The 24,782-nt window shown below is 37.0% G+C and overlaps 1 protein-coding gene across 1 annotated transcript; it reads right to left on the reverse strand.

The window, feature by feature from the left end:
• Window positions 1–263: 263 nt before the first annotated feature.
• On the reverse strand, window positions 264–3,422 carry LOC131056525 (pentatricopeptide repeat-containing protein At2g13600). The gene has a single exon (XM_059221362.1). It carries the CDS (start codon window positions 3,112–3,114, stop codon window positions 1,009–1,011), a length of 2,106 nt encoding a protein of 701 aa, XP_059077345.1. The 5' UTR covers window positions 3,115–3,422; the 3' UTR covers window positions 264–1,008.
• Between the last annotated feature and the right edge of the window lie 21,360 nt (window positions 3,423–24,782).

A 24,782-nucleotide genomic window follows, 5' to 3' on the forward strand; every position in this document is an offset into this window, starting at 1 on the left:
TTGGAAGGACCAGGTAATCCCCTGTTTCCATTTTCCCTCTTCTGTTACCATGAACTCTGTTTACTTATGTTACCTATATATGCAAAAGAATGCCATGTGTCTGAAAACAAATCAGAGAAAACCACAACTATACTATTCAGTCTTTGGCAGGAACTTGGCTGCCTGCAGCCCTTGTTAATATATCTTGGAAAGCAAAGAGATAACGAAATCACATAAAAATCTCCACAACATTAGTGAGATGGAATCCATATAAACAAATATAAATTGGCATACATAATTTAATCTCAAATAGAAGACGTGATATAGTAACAAGATAATACAATTATAGAAGGCCTGACACAGTAACAAGATAATACAATTAAATCAAACAAGAAGCAGAGGCTGAAGGAGATAAAATAATCAAACGATACTTTATTCTTCATTTGAAGCCCCTCTCTCACATTTTATGTAGGCCAACCATCTTTCATCTGCTTTACAAGTTCGTCTCCTTTAGCTTTTTCTCATTCTCCACCTCTAGCTTTTTATTAGAGATTTGCAGGCTTCTTATAAAACAGTTGGTCATAAAACAAGGCATTAAAAAATACCCTTACACCTGGTCATGCACGTCGCGTACTATGCATGTGATTTTTTGATAACAGCATGATCGGGATTTCCAGAGGCCACAAAAAAGCTCTTTTAGAAACTGGAAATAAAATCCCCATTCCTTCTCAGCACTGCAGGTCTGACACGATGCACCCTGTTATAGTGTAAGCTCATGTTCATAGATGTCTTCAATTAGCATCACAGGTATCTCCGCAAGAACATTATCCTTGTTTGGAAAGGTGGAAATACTTAACATCCCTCACAATAATTTGTCTTGGAACAATCTTGCAGATAAAAGTAAAACCTTTGGATATAGTGTAGCAGTGAACACACAAAAAGATTTTTGAGATATATGACGGTAACGTGCAATTCCTAATTTCTCACTACGTTGGCAGATCAATAATTCTTTCTCTTCCTGCATGCCATTCAGTGATTTTTTTCGAGCTGAAAAATACTCTGCTGCACTGCCTTCATCTCCAAAGACAAATTCTCCAACTTATCATGAATGTCCTGTGTCTGTGGGTGTGATCTGTCTCCTACACAAAAAATATGTACCACTTTACAAACTTCAATCCAACTGCATCCAGGTATCTTTTCAATTCCTCTATCTTTCATCCATCTCCTTACCTTTTGAACTTCATCCCACCTGCCCACTTCTGCATAAATGTTGGAAAGAAGGATATATATTGCAGCATTTTTTGGTTCTAGCTCAAAAAGAAGGTTTGCTGTAAATACTCCTAAACTTGTATTCTTATGTGATCTACAAGCACCAAGAAAACACATCCACACAACCGCCACGGGTTTAATTGGCATTTTGATGATAAAGTTCAGATTTTCCACTAGATAGCCAGCACGGCCAAGAAGGTCAACCATGCACGCATAACATTCAATTGTGGGCGTAATGCAATAAGAGTCACTTACGTCATTGAAGTATTTACAACCCTCATCCACTAAACCTGCATGGCTACAAGCAAATAAAACACAAGCTAAGCTTACATGGTCGGGGCGCGTTCCAGATTGTTTCATTAGTTCAAACAGTTCGAGAGCATCTTTGCAAAAGCCATTTTGTGCATATCCTGCAAGCATAGCATTCCATGAAATGACATTTCTTTTAGGCATTTGATCGAACACCTCCCTTGCCTTTTGTAGACTCCCACATTTTGAATACATGTCTACAAGAGCACTTGCAACTATAACATCTGACAAAAATCCACTATCGATTATGTCTTGATGGATGTCTATACCCTGTTCTAAAGCTCCCATTTTGGCACAGGCTGAGACGATGCTGGCAAAGGTTGCGGAGCATGGCTTTAAAGCTGCCAACTGCATTTGCTTATAAGTCTCAATGGCCTTTTCAACAAGCCCACTTTGCGCATAGCCTGCAACAATGGCATTCCATGAGATGACGTCTGGTTGAGGCATTTCCTTGAAAAGCTTTAAAGCCTGGTCAGAGACACCATTTTGTGCATATCCTGTAATCATCGCATTCCATGAAACCATATCTCTTTGAGGCATTCTATCAAACAGTTCACGTGCCGTGTGTATCCTCTCACATTTCGCATACATGTATATCAGAGAGTTCAAAACTACAACATTAGTAGAAAATCCGCTTTCGATTATACTTTGATGGATTTCCATACCCTGTTCTAAAGCTCCCATATTGGCACAGGCTGGGAGGATGCTGGAAAAGGTTGTGGAGTTTGGCTTAAAACCAGCCAATTGCATTCGCTTGAACGTATCCAACGCTTTTCCAGCAAAACCATTTTGTATATATCCTGCAACCATGGCATTCCATGAGACAACATCCAGTAGAGGCATCTCTTCAAAAAGTCTTACAGCCTTGTCAAGAACACCATTTTGTGAATATCCCGCAATCATTGCTGTCCACGAGACCACGTCTTTTTGAGGCATTTTGTCAAACAATTGACGGGCTTTGTGTACGCCTCCACATTTTGCATACATATCTATAAGGGAATTCTTAACTACGACATCTGATAAATATCCCCTTTCCATTACGCTTTGATGGATGTCCATACCCTGCTCTAAAGCTCCTATTTTGGAACAAGCTTGGAGTATGCTGGAAAAGGTGAACTGATCAGGTTGAACCCCTGTTCGTTGCATTTGGTGAAACAGATTCAATGCCTCGTGAGGATACCCATGTCTTCTGTAAGCTGCAATTATGGCATTCCATGAGAAGCCGTCTCGTTTTTCTTCTTTCATGTCATCAAAAGCTTTTCGAGCATCCATCAAACTACCACATTTAACATACATGTTGATAAGCTTGTCTTGTATAGCGTTCCCATATCCCCTTTGAATGATGAGAGAGTGGGTTTGTTTGCCTTGTGAAAGCGCCTTCTTGGTAACGCAGATCTGCAATAATCGAATATATGTGTTGGACTCTCCAGGGGTGTTGTGCTCTGTTAGCAGAATGTGTAGCATCCCATTCAACTCACCCTGCCCACATAAGGTTCTCAGATTGAGATTGGCAACGGATGTTATTGGCATTGTGTTATTTGAACTGGGAAATTGCATTGTTACTCCATATATTTCTACCAGAATTACAGGTTTTAAATTTTCACATGAATTTCATATAAAATTCATAGATTCCATTTTTAAGAATATCACTCATTTCGGTATGATACATTTCTGATTCTGATCATACGGTTTTCTTGAAATCCCTTCTCTAGGTGAATTAGAAAATCAGTGATGTAACTGTAATGACGATCCCAATGAAACACAAACACTCTCCTCATCCTCACAAGTTTTATTGTAGCCATTTCTCTATTCTTGGATGACAGTTAAACGGCAATTTCTCCCTTGAGGAGCTAGTAGGGCTGGGTTTAAACGTCACACACTTAAGAGTTAATTATTTGGTAGCTTTCGTGGGGTTCATTTAACTCGAGCAACTTTTCGTATATTACGTGATATTGTTATCAAATTCAAATGCGTAGTTTTTCAGTCAAAATCATTGACCCATGTTTCATGAGTAGTGGTTCTCATATATTGTTTTTAGTTGTATATTATTTTTAGTTTTATATTTGTTGTTTCGTCTTTGTTGTTCCTCTTTTCGTTTTCGTTCCCGTTTACAAGGTGGTTGTTCTCATCCATGTCCATCATTTGTAGAAACACGAAATGTGGAAGTAGGGTTTTGATGCAATACACGAACTGTATGTAGGGAATGCCTCAAAGAAATGTGGTCTCATGGAATCACATGATTGCAAGATATATACAAAATAAATTTGTTGAAAAGGGTTCAAGAGATTTCAAGGAAATGTAATTGGCATTTTGTCTCATTGCCATCATTGATAATATTCGTAATCTGCTAGGGATAGTTTTCATTAATTAATACGTTTGCAAGTCAAATTTATTGGGTAAAGTGGCTTAGAATGGTTGTCTTTCATGTTGAGGTAGTAGCACAAGGTTTTGGATTGTGAGTTCTTTCTTCCTACAACTATACTCCTACCATTTTTTTTTCATTGAATCATGTGGTGCAAAAAATAACTTAGTTGTTTGCTAATGTTATGGCTTCTATAAATTGTCTTTCATTTGGCAGGTGTAAAATCAAATTCTACAAGCTTTGCTAGCATCCTCCTTGTTTGTGCCAAAATGGGATTTTTGAAAGAGGGTATGGACATCCATAAAGCATAAAGGATAAATATTTTTTTTAGATGTTGTACTTACAACGACCTTGGTAGACATGTATGCAAAATGTGGAAGAACAGACAAGGCACTTGGATTGTGACAACGCGCCTTTAAGAAATGTGGTCAAATGGACTACAATGATTACAATATATGCACTCAATAGATTTATTGAAAAGGCTTTGGAAACTTTCAAGCAAATTAAATTGCAGGTATAAAGCCAAATCCCACAGCCTTTGCCAACATTCTCCTTGCTTCTGCCAAAATGAGAGCTTTGAAACATGGCATGGACATCCATTAAAACGTAATCGAAAGAGGATTTTTGTGAGATATTATAGTTGAAATGCTCTAGTAGACATATATGCAAAATGTGGAAGAATAGACAAGGCATGTGAACTCTTTAACAAAATACCTCTAAGATATGTCATCTCAAGGAATTCCATGATTGTGGAATATGCACTGAATTGATTTATTAAAAAAGTTGTTGAAACATTCAAGCAAATGCAATAATGATAAATTTGTATCATGGTTGAAGAGTGAAGAAAAAATCGATATGTCGTTTCAAGTGTTGGAGTAATTAAGGCATTGCGTAATTAATTCTAATTGGGTCCTTTATTACTTTATTCACTTAAGATAAACTTAGGTGCCTTTGTTTTTATTAGATTAGACTAATGATAGCTTATGTTGTCGCATTCATAATGATTGTGACACTTGGCACTAGCTAATTTAATCTTGTTTTAGGGTTTGCATCTAAGACTTCACTCATCCTTTTCCTAAGGATTCATTCATTCATTGTAAAATAATCTTTGTGCATCAATATACAATTCTCAAGTTGTTAAGCAAATTATTATTGCTTGATCTCCTTTTTTGGCAGGTGTTATGTTCACAAGTGATTTATGGGCTTGTGGGGTTGAACAAATAACTCCAATATGGAATCAAAGCTCCAAATTTGCTAAGTTTATGTTCAAATTTTGAAAGATCCAACATTGAGAAGACAAATTGGCACATCTTCAAGAAAAAACTGTTGAAATGTGGCAACTGATCAGCAAAGTACTGTACACTCAGCACGTATCCTTGCCGGGGTCCGACTTTTTTGATGAAAACCGACATTGTAATAAAACCCTAAAAAGGACGACTTTGTTTTTGCCCTAAAAACGCGTGTTATAAGCGGCTGGGATGCTTAAGGCATTGTAAGGTTGATGTACTTTTTTTGCTGGATAATAAGAAAGATTGGACGGTTGTGTATGGTGGACGTAACCCATTCTGGGTGAACCATGTTAAATCTTTGTGTTATCTGTGTCCTGTTTTATTTCTTTATCTTTGGTATTTAAATCTGCATATAATTGTTAGTTCATATTTGCTTCGGATCTGCTTGAAACCCTAACAATTGGTATCAGAGTGAGGTATTCTGTAAATTGGCAGGACTCTCAGATTTGAGTGGGAGCAATGGAGGATTCCAAATTCAAGGTCGAAAAGTTTAACGGCCAGAATTATCAGTTATGGAAAATGCAGATGGAGGATTACCTGTATCAAAAGGATTTGTGGCGGCCATTGGAAGGAAAGGCAAAGAAAGCAACCACAATGTCAGATGAAGAGTGGGACATTTTAGATAGAAAGGCACTGAGATCCATTCGATTGTGCCTTGCACCGTCTGTAGCATTCAATATAACAGAAACAAAAACGGTTGTAGATTTGATGGCAACATTGGCTAAGTTGTATGAGAAACCCTCAGCTTCGAATAAGGTATTTCTTATGAAGCGTTTGTTTAATTTGAAAATGAGTGAGGGAGGATCTGTAGCGAAGCACTTAAATGAATTTAATACAATTAGCAATCAATTGTCTTCAGTAAAAATTACCTTTGCAGAAGAGGTTAGGGCTCTCTTGATTTTATGTTCTTTGCCAGAAAGCTAGAATAGCTTGGTTATGGTTGTAAGTAACTTTGTCTCTGGTAAAAATACTTTGGTATTTGATGATATTGTTGGTGTTATCCTAAGCAAAGAAATGCGAAGGAAAAGCACAGGTGAGACTCCAACATCATCAAGTAGTGTTTTGAATGTGGAGAACAGAGGAAGATCAAAGGAAAGAGGAAAAGGCCCTTGGAATGAGAAGTCACAAGGGAAGTCAAATAAAGGATGCTCTCAATCTAGAAGAAAGAAAGATTGCTAGTACTGCGGAAAGCCTGGTCATCTAAAGAAAGACTGTTGGTCTCGGAAAAAAAAAGAAGGAGACAAAAATGAAAATGACAGTAAGGAAGCTAATATTGCAAGTAATACTTTACAAGATGCTTTAATCTTATGTTTGGATAATGTTAATGATTCCTGGGTAATAGATTCTGGAGCTTCATTTCATGCTACACCCCATAGAAAATATTTTCTAGATTATGTTCAAGGTGATTTTGGACAAGTATATTTGGGTGATGATGAGCCCTGTCAAATTGTTGGAAAAGGAAAGATAAAGATCAAGTTGCAGAATGGAAATGACTGGTTTCTGCAGGAGGTAAGACATGTTCCTAACTTAAGAAGAAATTTAATTTCTGCAGGGCAACTAGGTAGTGAAGGTTGCATAGTTACCTTCTCAGATAGTATCTGGAAGGTCAGTAAAGGATCATTAGTAGTAGCTAAAGGTGCGAAGGTAGGCACATTATATCTATGTACTGGTAACACTTACTCTACCTTAGCTGCTACAGATAAAGTTACTGCAGGGACAACAACAATAGATGTTGCAAGAACAGATTCGATAATGTGGCACCATAGGCTTGGGCACATGAGTGAGAAAGGGATGAAAATCCTTCACTCCAAAAATCTATTGCCAGGACTAAAGAAGATTGATTTAGAGTTCTGTGAAAACTGTGTTTATGGCAAACAGAAAAGAGTCAGATTTTTCAAGGTTGGGAAAGAGAAGAAGAGTGAGAAGTTAGAGCTTGTGCATTCAGATGTATGGGGACTGGCTCAGGTATCATCTCTTGGTGGCTCTTGTTATTATGTTATTTTTATTGATGACTCAACCAGGAAAACATGGGTATATTTCCTAAAACAAAAATCAGATGTTTTTAAAAGTTTTAAGAAATGGAAAGCTTTGGTTGAGAATGAGACAGGAAAAAAGTTGAAGTGTCTCAGATCGGATAATGGAGGTGAGTATTACAGCAAAGCATTTGAAGATTACTGCTCCTTAAATGGGATTAGAAAGCAGAAGATAGTTCGAGGAACTCCACAGGAAAATGGTGTGTCAGAGAGAACGAATAGGACTATCATGGAACGCGCGAGGAGCATGAGATTGCATGCTGGATTGCCCTTACATTTTTGGGCAGATGTTGTACATACTACTGTCTATTTGATAAATAGAGGACCTTCAACCCCTTTGGATGGTGGTATTCCAGAGGAGGCATGGACTGGTAAAAAGGTAAATTATTCTTTTCTGAAAACCTTTGGTTGTGAAGCTTTTGTCCATGTTGATAAAGAAAACAGAACCAAGCTTGATGCTAAATCTCAGAAATGTACCTTCATTAGATATGGGATAGATGAATATGGCTATCGGTTATGGGATTTTGAAAATAAGAAAATAACTAGAAGTAGAGATGTTATATACAATGAGAAGGTTATGTATAAAGAACAGATGCAGGAAAAGAAGCATGAACAGGACAAAGCAAGAATATGTCATGTTGGATGAGATTCCTGAAAATGAAATGCCACAGGTACCTGATGCTCAGTAACAACAGAATGTCCCACAAACTCTTGCAAGTGTTAGACGTTCTACGAGGTCAAGTAGACCCCCTGAAAGATTTTCTCCTTCTTTGTATTCTATATTATTAACTGATTCTGGTGAACCAGAAGAATATGAAGAAGCAATGCAGGTGGATGCCAAACAACAGTGGGAGCTAGGTATGAAAGAGGAGATGGACTCCTTAATGAAAAATAAGACTTGGGACTTAGTCCCTTTACCTGCAAAACAAATCCCTTGCCTAACAAATGGGTTTATCGGCTGAAGGAGGAGGAAGGAGGTCAGAAAAGATATAAGGCCAGACTTGTGGAAAAAGATTTTGCACAGAAAAAAGGTATAGATAATGATGAAATATTTTCTCCAGTTGTAAAAATGACTTCAATTAGAACTGTACTTAGTCTTGTGGCTGCAGATGACTTACATCTTGAACAATTAGATGTGAAAATAGTTTTTCTCCATGGAGATTTGGAGGAGGAAATTTACATGTTGCAACCACAGGGATATGAGCTCAAAGGTAAGGAGAACTTGGTGTGCAGGTTGAAGAAAAGTTTGTATGGCCTAAAGCAAGCACCCCAACAATGGTATTTAAAATTTGATAGTTTCATGGCTAAACACGGTTATCATAGATGTCATTTTGATCATTGTGTATATTTTAAGAGATTGGATAATGGCAGTTATATTAACCTGTTGCTTTATGTTGATGACATGCTTGTTGCTGGTTCTAACATGGAACACATAAATGATCTTAAACAGAAATTAGCCAGGTCATTTGCTATGAAGGATTTGGGTGTAGCTAAGCAAATTTGGGGTATGAGGATTACATAGGACAGGAAAAATAGAACCTTGAATTTGTCCCAAAGTGAATATATAAAGAAGGTGTTGAAAAGATTTAACATGCAGGATGCAAAAGCAGTTAGTACACCTTTGGCTAGTCATTTCAAATTGACTAAGGAGATGTGCCCAAAGGCATAGGAAGAAGTAAAGAAAATGTCTAACATCCCGTATTCATCAATTGTTGGCAGTCTGATGTATGCAATGGTATGCACAAGGCTAGATATTGCACATGCAGTGGGAGTTGTGAGCAGGTTTATGAGTAATTCAGGTATGGAACATTGGAATGCTGTGAAATGGATCCTTCGGTATTTGAAAGGAACCACTATGAAGGCATTATGTTTCAAAGGATCTAATGTTGCTCTGAGTGGATTTGTTGACTCTAATCTGGTAGGTGATATTGATTCACGGAGGAGCACTACAGGGTATGTTTTTACTATAGGGGGAACTGCAGTCAGTTGGATTTCTAGGCTGAAAAAGGTTGTTGAACTTTCAACCACTGAAGCTAAGTATGTTGCTGCTACAGAAGCCAGCAAGGAGATGATTTGGTTACAATGTTTTCTGGAGGAATTGGGTCAGACATAGGAGGATCACCCATTGTATACTGATAGCCAGAGTGCCATTCATCTTGCGAAGAACTCTGCTTTTCATTCAAGGACAAAGTACATTTAGCTCAGGTACCACTTCATCCAGACTGTTTTGGAGGAGGGTCAGTTACGGCTTGAGAAGATTCACACAAGTGAGAATCCTGCTGATATGTTCACGAAGGCAATTCCACAGGAGAAGCTGATTTCTTCATCAGTTTCTATTGGTCTTCTTGATTGATAATTGTGGAATTTATATCAGTCGAGTCCTAGTGTTTTATCCAGCAGATGTTGCATGTACAGTGGTGTCATGTAGTATCAGTCTTCAAGTGGGAGATTGTTGAAATGTGGTGACTGATCAGCAAAGTACTGTACACTCAACACGTATCCTTGCCGAGGTGTGGGGCCAGGCCAAGCCTCGGGCAGGGGTTCGAGGGCGATAGCCCCCAAGAAATTGTTTTTTGGGTATTTTTTTGATGAAAACCGACATTGTAATAAAACCCTAAAAAGGCCGACTTTGTTTTTGCCCTAAAAACACATGTTATAAGCGGCTGGGATGCTTAAGGCATTGTAATTGATGTACTTTTTTTGCTGGATAATAAGAAAGATTGGATGACTATGTATGGTGGACGTAACCCATTCTGGGTGAACCACGTTAAATCTCTGTGTTGTCTGTGTCCTGTTTTATTTCTTTATCTTTGGTATTTAAATATGCATATAATTGTTAGTTCATATTTGCTTCAGATCTACTTGAAACCTTAACAAAAACAATTTCTAGGTTTTTTTTCTTCGCCATGAAAAAACTTTGGTCATTGTCAATTTGTCAAATTTTGTGAGAAAAACTAAGAAACAAAAAAAAAGAAAATTGACCATAACTTTTTTTGCACATTCATTTGAAAAAAATTAATTGGGTTTTGTTCATAACCCCAAATAACCATTTGCATAACCATTAGATTTTGTATCTAGTGAGTAGATCTTGTGAAAATCAAATTAAAAGGGTCATGTGAATTAGTTATCAGCTAACTAAATTTATCCTATTTTTCTTTTTGCCATAACTTTTACATGTAGTGTCTATTTTTTTTTTTTAAATATAATGTCAAAAAGCTAATTCTGAACATAATCCTATGGTGGATGTTTTTATTTGTAGATTTTGCTTTTGGTGAATTCTATAGGCCTTTGAAGAAAAATCTAGTTGTCTGTGTTTGGAGGGTCATAACTTTCACATTCGAGCTCCATTTTTCATGATTCTTGCAGCATCAAAAAGCTAGTTCAGTCCTCTACACATATCTTAGGGCCATTATAAAGAATGTTTATCAAGTGTTTGATATTTTCATCAGATCTTAGATTTCCTTTATAAGATTCTTTTATTGGAAAACATGCAAATTGGGTAATTTTTTTTGTATTGAAAGGATTTATATTGTTATATCAATCCTTTTCTATACTTTTTTTAATTCATATATCTTGGATCTAAATCATGTTACTCCCCTCACTCCATTCAACTACTATAATTGGAAAAAATAAATGGAGATTAATTTAAGAAGCATGGGTTATACATAGTGACCATGGGTACAAAAATTGAGCCTACAAATATTATTGAGAAGACAAAGTTGTCTATGTCTCCATATCCTCTCTTTCATGTTGAGTCTTGCACCACACCCTAGCAAATATAGATGATATTGGGGTCCTTCTTTGAGAAGCTAGATACATTGAGGGGATTTCAATTGGAGAATGATCTTATTGGATGGAATCCTACAAATTTTAATAGCATCCAAAATTTCTTCAACAAACTCAATTATTTTAGATTACAGTTGCAACAATGTCATATTCAAAAGGAGGAATCTCAATTGATTCTCTATCCTTAACAAACTTGGTCCCATTTATTCATTTTTTGTGTTGACCTTTTTATGTCTGTAAAGATGCCCTTGGTACCCAGTTCAACATGCCTTCACTTGATTATTTTGCTTCATCCCTCACTAGGGAGCAAGCAAAGTTGGTTCAAACATGGGTAGATTGTAGCTTTCTAAATCATAGGCTCTACTTGCATCATAGAACACTAAAGGCTAGAAGCCTTCAAATGGAAAAGGCAAGAAACAAAAGCGCAAGGATTACAAGTCATATGAGCAGCCCAAGGACACTCAATCACAAGATTCTTCAAATTCTTCTTCCTCTTCTAAGAGGTCTTCATCTAAGAAGGATAAACCCAAGTGTGCATATTGCAAAAAGACATGATGATCATTGATGTTATGCAAAGAAGATGGATGAGTTGAAGAAACTTCTCTAGAAGAATAATATTGAGCCACCTTCATCTAGTTCAATCTCTTCTACCACTTCTCAATTTGCACATTTTGGGTTTGCTTGTATGGCATGTGACAAAGACATTGTGAAGGGCCATGCTTTCTTTGCATCCACACATTTGTAGTCTAGTCACTAGCTTCTTAATTCAACAACCTCTCATCATATGGCTTCATCTATGGGCATCTTCTCTTCATGCAAGCCTTACACTTCACCACATATTTTGATGGGTAATCACTTATAGAGTGTTACTAAGAGGTGTTCCATAGAAGTTGATGATGGCACATTTAATGATGTACTTTGTGTCCCTTCATTATCATCCAACCTCTTTTCCATATATCAAATAACTCATAGTGGGAAATGTAAGACAATAGAGTTCACATATAATTTAGTGTTTATCAGAGACCTACATAGTAAAGAGCTTATTGTAGTTGGTAGTGTTGATCATGCATCTCGATTGTATGAGCTCTCTCATTTTGCTTCCACCAAGCATGTAGTTCCATTGTCTAGTCCTAACTCTCATGCATCAAGAAACTTGAGGAGAGGTTTGGTCACTTGAACATATGTGTGCTTCCATAATCCACCATGGTTCCTGATACTTTTGTTTTACCTCCTCCTCCACCCCCTACTTCTTCATTTAGATCAACACAATTTAGCAGGATCATTGTTCCCTTCCAGTTTTACTATTGTAGGGTGAGTACTTGCCAGAAATTGTAGGGTTATTTGATACATCACACACTCCAAACATTGAGGACACGATTGAGGATATTTTGTTCCTCTTTGATGGTAGCTTGAGCATTCTTGTCATCTCATCTTCATCAATGCTTTCTGAGGTTGTTGATTAGGTATCTTCACAGTTTGGATTTTTTTCATTTGATTTAGCATCTCTTGATTAAGACATGTGGACCATTGAGAAATCTTTCATGACACAAATCATGAGACTATTCCTTCCATCTCCTTTCATGGAATTTCTTCTACCTTGACAATTGGATTTGTTTCTTCCCAAGGGGGGGGGAGGACACGGTTCACCTCTCTTGGATCTTCATTAGCATTATTCTCAAGCTTTCATCTTCGATATTGGAGTTTCTCTTTTATGGGGGGATACATCATTTCTTTATTTCTCTCCTATTGGGATTATTGGTTGTACTTATGAGATTGATTCGGTACTTGGGGGACATCTTGAGTTTTTCATTTTTGTCACGTGTACTCTTTTCTTTTTCTTTTCTCTCATTTGGAGACAATTTTTTCTCCCACTAGGTTTTCTCTACTTCCCTGCTTGTGAGAGTTGCATTGGTTTGTACATCAGCCCCTAATTAGGCCCTTGTTATTGGGACCCATTCATGCTTGCATTTATTATGATCTCTTTAACTTATCCCTAAGTTAATCTTAAGGGGGGATGTTGGAGTAATTAGTACATTATCTAATTAATTCTATAATTAGGTCCTTTATTACTTTATTCACTTAATCCAAACTTAGGTGCTTTTTGTTTTATTAGATTAGGCTAATAATAGTTTATGTTATCTTATTCATTATGATTATGACACTTGGCACTAGCTGATTTAATCTTTCTTTAGGGTTTCATTCATCCTTTTCATAAGGATTCATTCGTTCGTTGTAAAATAATATTTGTGCATCAATACACAATTCTCAGGTTGTTGAGTAACTTATTCTTACTTGATCTTAGTTTGTGATAGGTTCTTTTCTTGTAGGTGATTCATGGGCTTGTGGGGTTGAACAAATAACTCCAATAGTTTCAACACCTCTCATGTCTATATCATTGTTGTTCAGTTGTTTATGATTATTTTCAAGCTTTAGATTTTGTGTATTAGTTATGTTTATGGCTATTGGACAACCATCTTCACCCAGTCAAATATTTGTTTTTAACCTTGGGTTGCACTATTTTTCTCTTGCAATATTGTTCTAACATCTGCAACCTTCTCAACTTAAATACAATAAAAAAATAAAAACAAAATAGAAATGCATTATTTGCCTCCATGATTGTCATTCAATTTAACAATATACTATAGAGCATAGTTGAACTTAAATATGGAAAACAATATTCTATTGAGAAAATACGATAGGTAAATAAAAAATATGTTAAATTATATTATTAATATTATATTGAGAAAATTGAGGATATTTTTGTTGTAGAAATTATTTCATTTGATCAAGATATAAATCTACTTCAATGGAATTTATAAGTTGGTCTAATCTAACATGAAGAAGACTCATTAGAAGAAGATCTATTAGGACAGTTGGAAGGGGACCCAACAAACGAAATAGAAGAAGATGAAGATGGTTACTCTAAAATAATTTTAAATGTAGAAGAAAAATATACTAGTGTTGCACAATTTAAGTGTATAGAGGTAAATTATTATAAGTTAGATGAAACCGGACAACATAAAATACCTACCCATAAATGAAAAATATTAGAACTTAAGATTTGATCTTATAACAAAAATTGAATAAATATTGGATATGTTAGATTCTATACGTAAGAACCTTGGTGAACTCACTAATACAAACAGAAAAAAATTGGACTCTAAGGTTTGATTGATCCAAATTGAAAAACTAAAGTGGGGGCAAGAAAAGAGTTGTAAATTTTGAAGGGAAAAACCTTCTTGGCATCCTATAAGATATAATTTTAATGGACAACCAATGGGGTAGCTCTCCTAGATGGACTCTTATTAGCACTTAAGAGGAAGGTGAATTTTTTTATAGGTGCAAGGACATTTTGAGCTAGTAATTAAAAAAAGTATGCAATCAACATGCCATGAAAAGTGAGAGATTTGTTTCTTATAGGATCAATGTTTTGAATTTAATTAAATATTTTGATGCCCATGAACCAATATAGATTAAAGATAATTTTGTGGAATTAGTTCCTCTACTAGAGTGTCTTAGATAATGCCACAAATTTACAAGTTTTTGAAGATTCTTAAAATAATTATAGTAACATATAACAAAAATTATAGTAAAATTATTAAAATAAGATTCTTAAAATGATTTATGATATCATGTTTCTACCTTTGATGGTAAAAGTGTTTCTAGCTCTATTGTGCATGGTGTTTCTATTTCAATTTTTCCTTCTTTTCACTATATAGGAACCTTCTCACTATATTGATCCATGACCTAAACTTCTCATAATTATTTTAATTCTTTTTATCATGGTATTCTTCATATATCTAGCCATCCCAATCATATCTTATACTACCCAAGTAGAATTGTAGAGGCATGCCTTCTATATGCATTTGAGTTTATTGAGGAGATTTACATGTAGGCTTTGGGATGATTCTACAAATAGTTAGTAGATGATGCCATCGATACTATTATCAATAGATACAAGCTAGATTATGAAGTTCTAGAGTACCATAGTGATCTTATTGTAAGAAAAAGGTATAAAATTAAGACCCTTTTTATATAATAAAATATCTACTTATATTTGAAATTTTTCGTGTTCCTTGTAAATGAATTAATGGTTTCCTATTTTTAAATGTATTTTTATAGACACGTGCACAACCTATAAAAGAGTTGCATTATACATTATTTTGATTCAAATTAGGTTAGTGCTTGGTAGGTGAGACAATACATGTGCCTTCTCATGTATATTCTCCTATATGTATTGAAAATGATTTTTAAAATTTGGGTAAGTGCACAAAGATGGTGGTTAGAAAAGTGGACACACCAAAAAAAAAACATGAAAAACACCAAAACTCGTACGGGGTATTTCAAATTTAAAGAACCCCGTACACGTTTAGGCTCGTTTTGCCGAGCCTAACCAAAGCCTAACCAAAGCTAAACCGCGTGCGTGGTTTAAAACATACTAACTGCGTACGTGGTATAAAGAATACTAACCGCGTATGTGGTTTAAGTAAAAACTAAAACGGCGTATGCGGTTCTGTCTGTCAATAAAATGTAAATCACCTAGCATTCCATTAGGTTTTTCAGTAGGATATATACATAAAATATAACATTTAAGTATAAGTGACATTTCTCTTTGGACAAAGAGAAATGTCACTTATACTTTAAGTTATATTTTATGTATATACTTTCAGGATGTTTGAGAGTGGTTCTAGATCTCTCAGAGTTATAATGGAGATTCTAGTTTTTTGAGTATTCTTATAAATTTCAGACTTAGTCAAATTTCAGTAATTAGCATGCTCATATCAGCATTATGTCTCTCATCTCTTCCCTACATTCCCCCTCTCTCTTCCTTAACCCCTACATTTTTGTCTCTTAGGCATCTCCCTCTCTACTTTCTTCCCTCTCTCAAGTATCTCTCTATCTCTTTCTCATCTCCCTCACCCTCTTTCTCTCTTTCATATATCCCTCTCTTTCTCTCCCTCTCTCAAATATCTCTATCAAGTTTCTCTCCCTCTCTCAAATATCTCTCCTCTTCTATCAAGTCTCTCTCTCTCTCTCTCTCTCTCTCTCTCTCTCTCTCTCTCTCTCTCTCTCTCTCTCTCTCTCTCTCTCTCTCTCTCTCTCTCTCTCTCTCTATACCCCTTCTTCTCTCCCATTCTTTCTCTCTTAAGCCTCTCTCCCTATCTGCCTCTCTATCTCTCTATCTCACTCTCCTCCTCTATCAAGTGTATCTCTTTCCCACTCTCTCTCTCTCTCTCTCTCTCTCTCTCTCTCTCTCTCTCTCTCTCTCTCTCTCTCTCTCTCTCTCTCTCTCCCATTCTTTGTCTCCTAAGTCTCTCCCTCTCATCCTCATTCTCTCTATCTCACTCTCTCCTTCTCTCAAGTGTCTCTCTCTCATTCTCTCCCTCTCCCCTCTCCCTCCCTCTCTCCCTTTCTCATTACCTCTCTTTCTCACTCTCTCCCTTTCTTCACACCTCTCTCTCTCTAGTCTCTTGTAATATCCTTCCACCCCTTCCTCCCTCTCACTCAAACTCTCTCTATCTCTCACCCTCTCTTTCTCTCTCTCTCACCTTTCCCCCCTTCACCTCTTATGTCTCTCTTTCTCTCCCTATCCCTCTATCCAACTCTTAGATCTCTCTATACCTCCTCTCTCTCTCTCTCTCTCTCTCTCTCTCTCTCTCTCTCTCTCTCTCTCTCTCTCTCATTTATCTCTCATCTCTCCCTCTCAGTCTCTATCTCTCTATCTCACTCTCCTCCTCTCTTAGGTGTATCTCTCTCCCATTGCCTCCCTCTCCTCCCCCTCTCTCCCTCTCTAGGGTCAAAAGGTATTCTCAGGCATCATATGGTATCCTAGGGATCCATGCATGTGTCCTAAGGGGTCATAGGACACCATATGACTCCTTAGGACACCATATGACCCATAATGACACATAAGAGGTCATATGGAGTCCTAAGGGGTCATAAGACACCATATGACCCCTTAGCACACCATACGACCCATAATGGCACCAAATGGTATCCTAGGGGGTCATAAAACACTATATGACCTCTTAGGACACCATACGACCAATAACGACACCATATGGAGTCTTAAGGGGTCAAATAGTGTCCTAAGGGGTTTTAGGACACCATATGACCCCTTAGGACACCATATGACCCCTAATGACACCATATGGTGTCCTAAATGGTCATAAGGTGTCCTAGGGGTTATACGACACCATAAGACACATAACGATACCATATGGTGTCCAATGGGTCATTGGACACCATATGACCCTTAGAATGCAATACGACCCCTAACAATATCTAAGGGGTCATAGGACACTATATGATCCCTTAGAATACCATAGGACCTATAATGATGCCAAATAGTGTCCTAAGGGGTCATAGAACACCATATGACCCTTTTGGGCACCATATGGTGGTGTTATGGATCGTATGGTATCCTGAGGGGTCATATGGCATCGTATGACCCCTTAGGACACCATATGATGTCGTTATGGGTCGTATGGTGTCTTAAGGGGTCATATGGTGTCCTAAAGGGTCATAGGACACCATATGACCTCTTAGGAAACAATATGACCTCTAATGACACCTAAGGGATCATATCATGTCCTAGGAGGTCATAGAATACCATATGACCCTTTAGGACACCATACAACCCATAACGACACCATATGGAGTCCTAAGGGATCATATGGTGTCCTAAGGGATCATAGAACACCATATGACCCGTTAGAACACCATATGACCCATAACGACACGCAAGAGGTCATATGGAGTCCTAAAGAGTTATAAGAAACCATATGACCCATTAGCACACCATACAACCCATAATGACACCAAATGGTGTCCCAAGGGGTCATAAAGCACTATATGACCTCTTAGGACACCATACGACCCATAATGACACCATATGGAGTCCTAAGGGGTCAAATAGTGTCCTAAGGGGTCGTAGGAGACCATATGACCCCTTAGGACACCATATGACCTCTAATGACACCATATGGTGTCCTATGTGGTCATAAGGTGTCTTAGGGGTCATACGACAACATAAGACACATAACAATACCATATGGTGTCCCAATGGCTCATAGGACACCATGTGACCCTTAGAACACAATATGACCCCTAACAACATCTAAGGGGTTATATGGTATCCTAAGGGGTCATATGACACTATATGATCCATTAGAACACCATAGGACCTATAATGATTCCAAATAGTATCCTAAGGGGTCATAGAACACCATATGACCCTTTAGGGCACCATACAATGTTGTTATGGGTTGTATGGTATCTTGAGGGGTCATATGGCATCATATGACCCCTTAGGACACCATATGATGTCGTTATAGGTCGTATGGTGTTGTAAGAGGTCATATGGTGTCCTAAGGGGTCATAGGACACCATATGACCTCTTAGGAGACAATATGATCTCTAATGACACCTAAGGGATCATATGGTGTCCTACGAGGTCATAGAATACCATATGACCCTTTAGGACACCATACAACCCATAACGACACCATATGGAGTCCTAAGGGATCATATGGTGTCCTAAGGGATCAAAGAATACCATATGACCCGTTAGGACACCATATGACCCATAACGACACGTAAGAGGTCATATGGAGTCTTAAGGGGTCATAAGACACCTTATGACCCCTTAGCACACCATACAACCTATAATGACACCAAATGGTGTCCTAAGGGGTCATAAAACACTATATGACCTCTTAGGACACCATACGACCCATAATGACACCATATGGAGTCCTAAGGGGTCAAATAGTGTCTTAAGGGGTCGTAGGAGACCATATGACCCCTTACGACACCATATGGTGTCCTAAGTGGTCATAAGGTGTCCTAGGGGTCATACGACAACATAAGACACATAACGATACCATATGGTGTCCTAATGGCTCATAGGACACCATATGACCCTTAGAACACAATGCAACCCCTAACAACATTTAAGGGGTCATTTGGTATCCTAAGGGATCATAGGACACTATATGATCCCTTAGCACACCATAGGACCTATAATGATGCCAAATAGTGTCCTAAGGGGTCATAAAACACCAAATGACCCTTTAGGACACCATATGGTGTTGTTATGGGTTGTATGGTGTCCTGAGGGGTCATATGGCATCCTATGACCCCTTAGGACACCATATGGTGTCGTTATGGGTTGTATGGTGTGTTAAGGGGTCATATGGTGTTCTAAGGGGTCATAGGACACCATATGACCTCTTAGGAAACAATATGACCTCTAATGACATGTAAGGGATCATATGGTATCCTAAGGGGTCATAGAATACCATATGCCCCTTTAGGACACCATATGACCCAGAACGACACCATATGGAGTTCTAAGGGGTCAGATGGTGTCCTAAGGGATCATAGAACACCATATGACCCATAATGACACCTGAGGGGTCATAATACACCATATGAACCCCTAGTACACCATACGACCCATAAATATTATCCAACCAATACGTTCATTTTCTTCAAATGTTCTACTTTATATCCTATCTTCTTTAAAAAAAAAAGAAAACCGACCACCTTGTCAATCTTCTTATCACCTTATATATATGCAAACAAAAAGAAGATATATTGGAGGGAGAGGAAGAGAGAGGGGATGGAGGGAGGGAGAGAGGGAGAGGAAGAGAGAGAGAGAGAGAGAGAGAGAGAGAGAGAGAGAGAGAGAGAGAGAGAGAGAGAGAGAGAGAGAGAGAGAGAGAGAGAGAGAGAGGCACCTTGTACGTGCTTGAGAGGGGGAGAGAGGGAGACAATACACATACACACACACACATATGTGTGTATATATATTTAATATATTATAAATTATTAAATATACATATATATATAAATATTATATATATATATTTTTATATTATATATAAATTATATATTATATGTATATACACATATTATATATATATACAATAGCATATTATACACACTCCCAAAATTTAAAAAAACTTAGCCTGTATGTGCTATTTATAGTAAAAATAGCGCATACATGCTTTTTATAGTACAAATAGCGCGTATGTGCTTTTTATAGTAAAAATAGCATGTACGTGCTTTTTATAGTTAACATAGAACGTACACGCTTCTTACACCACAAGTACCTCATACGCTCTTTTTATACTATAGGTACCCCGTACACGCTTTTGTCTGTTTAGGCTTGGAAATAGGCCTGGATGACAAAGCTACTGTTTGGAAGTTTGATTTCCCTCCATTTCCCTCCTTTTTGGCATGTTTTATTTTATCAATTTGGTTTCTCGACTTTGTCATGATCAAGTGGGTATTTATAAAATTTCCCCCATATTTTCACCCATCTTCTGAGCTTTCTAACCATATATTTTTTTTAAAATTTGAACAACAATAACATATTATTATTGAATTTCTTTTACCAGTGTCTCCATAGTTCTCACAGACATACGTGCACCATTTTTTTAATAACTTTTGATATAATTATCCAAATTTTAAAAAAATTATATATTATTGTAGTGAACTTGTTTCTTTACAATTTTTTTTTTTAAAATTGCATTTTTCAATTTTTTTAGTGCAACTTATGCTTCGCGCACGAAAAGGTACCTAATTTTCAGGATGTGCTCTATTGGAAAAATCATAAAAAAATAAATACTCAACAAAAAATTACAAAAAAATACACATCTTCTAGTGCTCACTCTTAGCTATCTTTCTGCCAAAGGATTTGTCAAAATACTAAATCTAAATATGACTTTTTTGATGCGCACGTCAGACACTATGTTATGTTTTTTCTGAAAAAATTAGGGTCTATTTTTCATGCGTGAAGGATTTGACCCCCTTAATCTTATCCAATTTTGAAAACGTTAAGTAGTTTGGAAACTAGATTCAGAGTACTACAATATTTGTTCTCTGATTATCTTCATATCTTGAGTGGATGACTTTCAAATTTTGCCTCCAAGTTCAAGTTCACCTAATTTTAGAAAAAAAGTGTCCACTTATAGCCCCCTTTTTGACCACCATCTTTGTGCACTTACCCATTTAATGACATCTTATTTACATACATATGTATCTATTCTTATTTGCACATATAGAGTGGTTCACACTAGTATTTTTAGAATAGTTTGCAATATGATGGTTGTTCTTCCACAAGGAAAACCTCATGCTAATATATTTAGGAGATGATTGTTGATAGAAAAATCTTGATTGAGTTCCAACACTTAATATTATGTTAAATGCAGCAAACTTTGATGTGATATAATAAAAGAGAGAATTTAGATATGCAATAAGTATAAACCAAGTTTTTAATATATATATAATTTCATGGTCTATATTGATGATATGATGAATCAATAATGATCTAATCAACTACTGAGAGGGGAGGGGTGAATCAGTAGATAGAAAAGAAACAAAACTTTTACCAAACTCAAACCCAACTCATAAATCAATCACCGAACTAACCAGTTTAAACACTGTACTATAATCTGCAACTACATTGTCAAGTTTACTGGTTGACTGGAATACCAATATAATAGTGTAACAGATCTGAAACTCTCAAACCATTTAATCAAAACATCAAACCACTTTACTAACATTAATTATAACACATTTCAAATCACTTCCAGTCATCTAACACATCTAAGTGGATTTGCCATTTAAACAGATTAACCATATCAAAACATAACCACAAAAACCATTCACCACTTGACACAATAATTTTTGATGTGGAAACCCAAATGGGAAAAACCATGGTGGGGATGAATACCCACAAGTATTTTGAAATCTTCTGAAGTTCACCTTGTTAGGAGCCAAGCCTTGTTAGAAGCTTTACAAAAATGTCATGTTAGGAACATATTTGGTTAAGGACCACCCGGTTGAGGGATTGACTACAATACCCTATTAAAGGCAATACCCTGTTATGAGTAACCTTGATAGAGGATTTCAAATCCAAGCTAATGGATCACCTGGTTAGAGGATTTAGAAAACACCAACCTGCTAAAGCTTGCCCGGTTAAGGGATTTAACTGTTGTAATTGTTAGAGAACAACATGATTTTTGCTGATCTGGCAATAGCACTAGTCTACTTGATTAGATCCTTTTTATGCTCCTATCTACATTCACACATTCTACAGATACTCCTTCTGGTTCGGCAATCAATCACATTGGCACTTAACCAAAATTGTCAACACTACTACAAAACAACTCATCGACCTTATAAGCAGAACAATAGGTCGGTAACACATTACAAAACCTAAGATCTCATAGAGATTACAAACAAATCGGTTCAAACATGACCGTTAGATTACATAGTAATCATCTGCACATCGATCTAGACAACCTCGATCGCTCCTAGATCACCGCACATTGGATCATGTAACTCATCACGTGGTTTCCACTTCATGCAATGTACTTGCTCATTCCCAAGATAAAACAGTTATCTCTACGTGCCAAAACCACTTTGAAACTCATCATGTGCATAGTGCATACGTGGCATAATCATCTCCGATCACCATTCGATCATAGATCAACACAACCGATTCACCAAGCTCCATTGGTTAGGGTTTGACATATCAATAGGTTAGGGTTACTGGTTGATCTCACTACTTCAATAGTAATACCGGTTCCCTTCACTGCTCAACTACCGGTTGCATTACTACATCACTACCGGTTGTAATTGACATCAATGACAACACTTATACTTCATCAATGCAATCTTCATGAAATGCCAACAATCTCTCCCTTTGGCATTGATGGCAATACAAATATCAATACCCTTTGACTGTGATGATTGAGAGTAATGCACATACACAAGTATAGGAATACTGGTTTACATTTTTCCATGTACTCTCCTTCAACCGAATCTCCATGTCTTCAACTGGTAACTGGCTATAGTTCTTCTCCCTATCAATCATACTGTTCCTCTCCCCCTTTGACAACAATGCCAAAGTGAAAGTAAAACATATAGTGTCATACTTCACTATTCTGCAACTAGCTGCTCCCCCTGTGGAGTAGATCCACTCTACACCAATCCTGCTTCAAGATCTTCAATAAGCTTCGGGACTGATGTCTTCCACATCTGCTTAATGAACTTCATGTAGGGGCACAGCCCATAGTTGACCTCTAAGATACTCAAAAGAATCCTTAGGCAGAGGTTTAGTAAAGACATCCGCTAGCTGTTCCTTAGTAGATACATGCTCTAGTAACACATCTTTACTCCACACTTTCTCTCTCAAGAAATGATATTTCAGCTCAATATGCTTGGATCTAGCATGCAACACTGGGTTCTTTGAAATATTTATTGCACTGGTGTTATCATAGAAAATCCTTACCGGTTTTGTAATCTTCAACTTGAAACCTTCCAGAATGTGTTTCATCTAGATTGCCTGGGTACAATTCATATATGCTGCAACATATTCAACTTCATCAGTTGACTGTGATATACAACTTTTCTCTTTGCTACTCCAAGATACAAGTCTTCCTCCAAGAAAGAATTCACCTCTAGTTGTACTCTTCCTGTCATCAACATTTCTTGGCCAGTCTGCATCTGTATAGACTTTCAAATCAATGTTACCTGCATATGGATACCATAATCCATCATCAATAGTACCTTTCAGATATTTGAATATCCTTTTAGTTGCTACCATGTGTGTCTCCTTCGGGTTCTTCTGAAATATGGCAACTAATCCAACTGCATGAGCAATATCCGATCTACTATAAACACCATAATGCAATTTCCCTATTATAGACATGTACTCCTGTTCATCAACGGATGCAACATCATCATCCGTAGACAGTTTACAGCCTATAACCATTGGTGTCCCAACTGGTTTACAGTCTCCCATTCCAAATGTCTTCAATACTTCTTTCACATATTTGGACTGTGTGATAAAAATACCATTCTTCATCTATTGAATTTGTAAACCTATAAAAAAATTTATCTCTCCTACCAGAGACATCTCAAATTCACTTTTCATCTCATTTGCAAAGTCATCACACATGTTATCATTGCCTCCAAAAATGATATCATCCACAAATACCTCACTAACCATTATCTTATCTCCTTCAGTCTTGAGATATATATTGTTGTCTTCACTAGTTCTCTGAAAACCTATCTTCACCAAGTGTGAATGTAGTCTTTCATACCATGCCCTAGGTTTTTGCTTCAAACCATATAGTTCCTTGTGTAGGTTGCACACCATATCCTTTGCATCAGTCAAAGCATAACCATCTGGTTGTTCAATGTAGACTTCCTATATTCCATTTAGAAATGGTGACTTCACATCCATCTGATATACTTTGAATCCTCTATATGATGCAAATGCAAGTATAATCCTAACACCTTCCAATCTAGCAACTGGTGCAAATGTCTCACCATAGTCTTCTCCTTCTTCCTATGCATAACCTTTGCATACCAATCTGGCTTTGTTTCTGACTACTAATCCATCTTCATTCAGTTTATTCCCGAATACCCATTTAGTACCTATTACATTTTTGTTCACCAGTCTGGGTACTAGGGTCCATGTATTGTTCTTCTCAATCTGGTCAAGGCACTCTTCTTCCATAGCCTTGATCCAATGATCATCTCCAAAAGCTTCCTTTGTTGTTCTAGGATCAATAGTGGAGATCATACAAGAATTCTCTCTAATTCTTCTTCTGGTTAACACACCAACATCTTTATCTCCAGTAATCTGATCAGGATTATGATTGATTCTAACATACCTTGGAATAACATGATCATGATCTTCAGGTTCTTCTTCCTCACTATCTTCATCTTCTG

This window comes from Cryptomeria japonica, chromosome 5 (assembly GCF_030272615.1).
Source record: "Cryptomeria japonica chromosome 5, Sugi_1.0, whole genome shotgun sequence".
Lineage (NCBI taxonomy): Eukaryota > Viridiplantae > Streptophyta > Pinopsida > Cupressales > Cupressaceae > Cryptomeria > Cryptomeria japonica.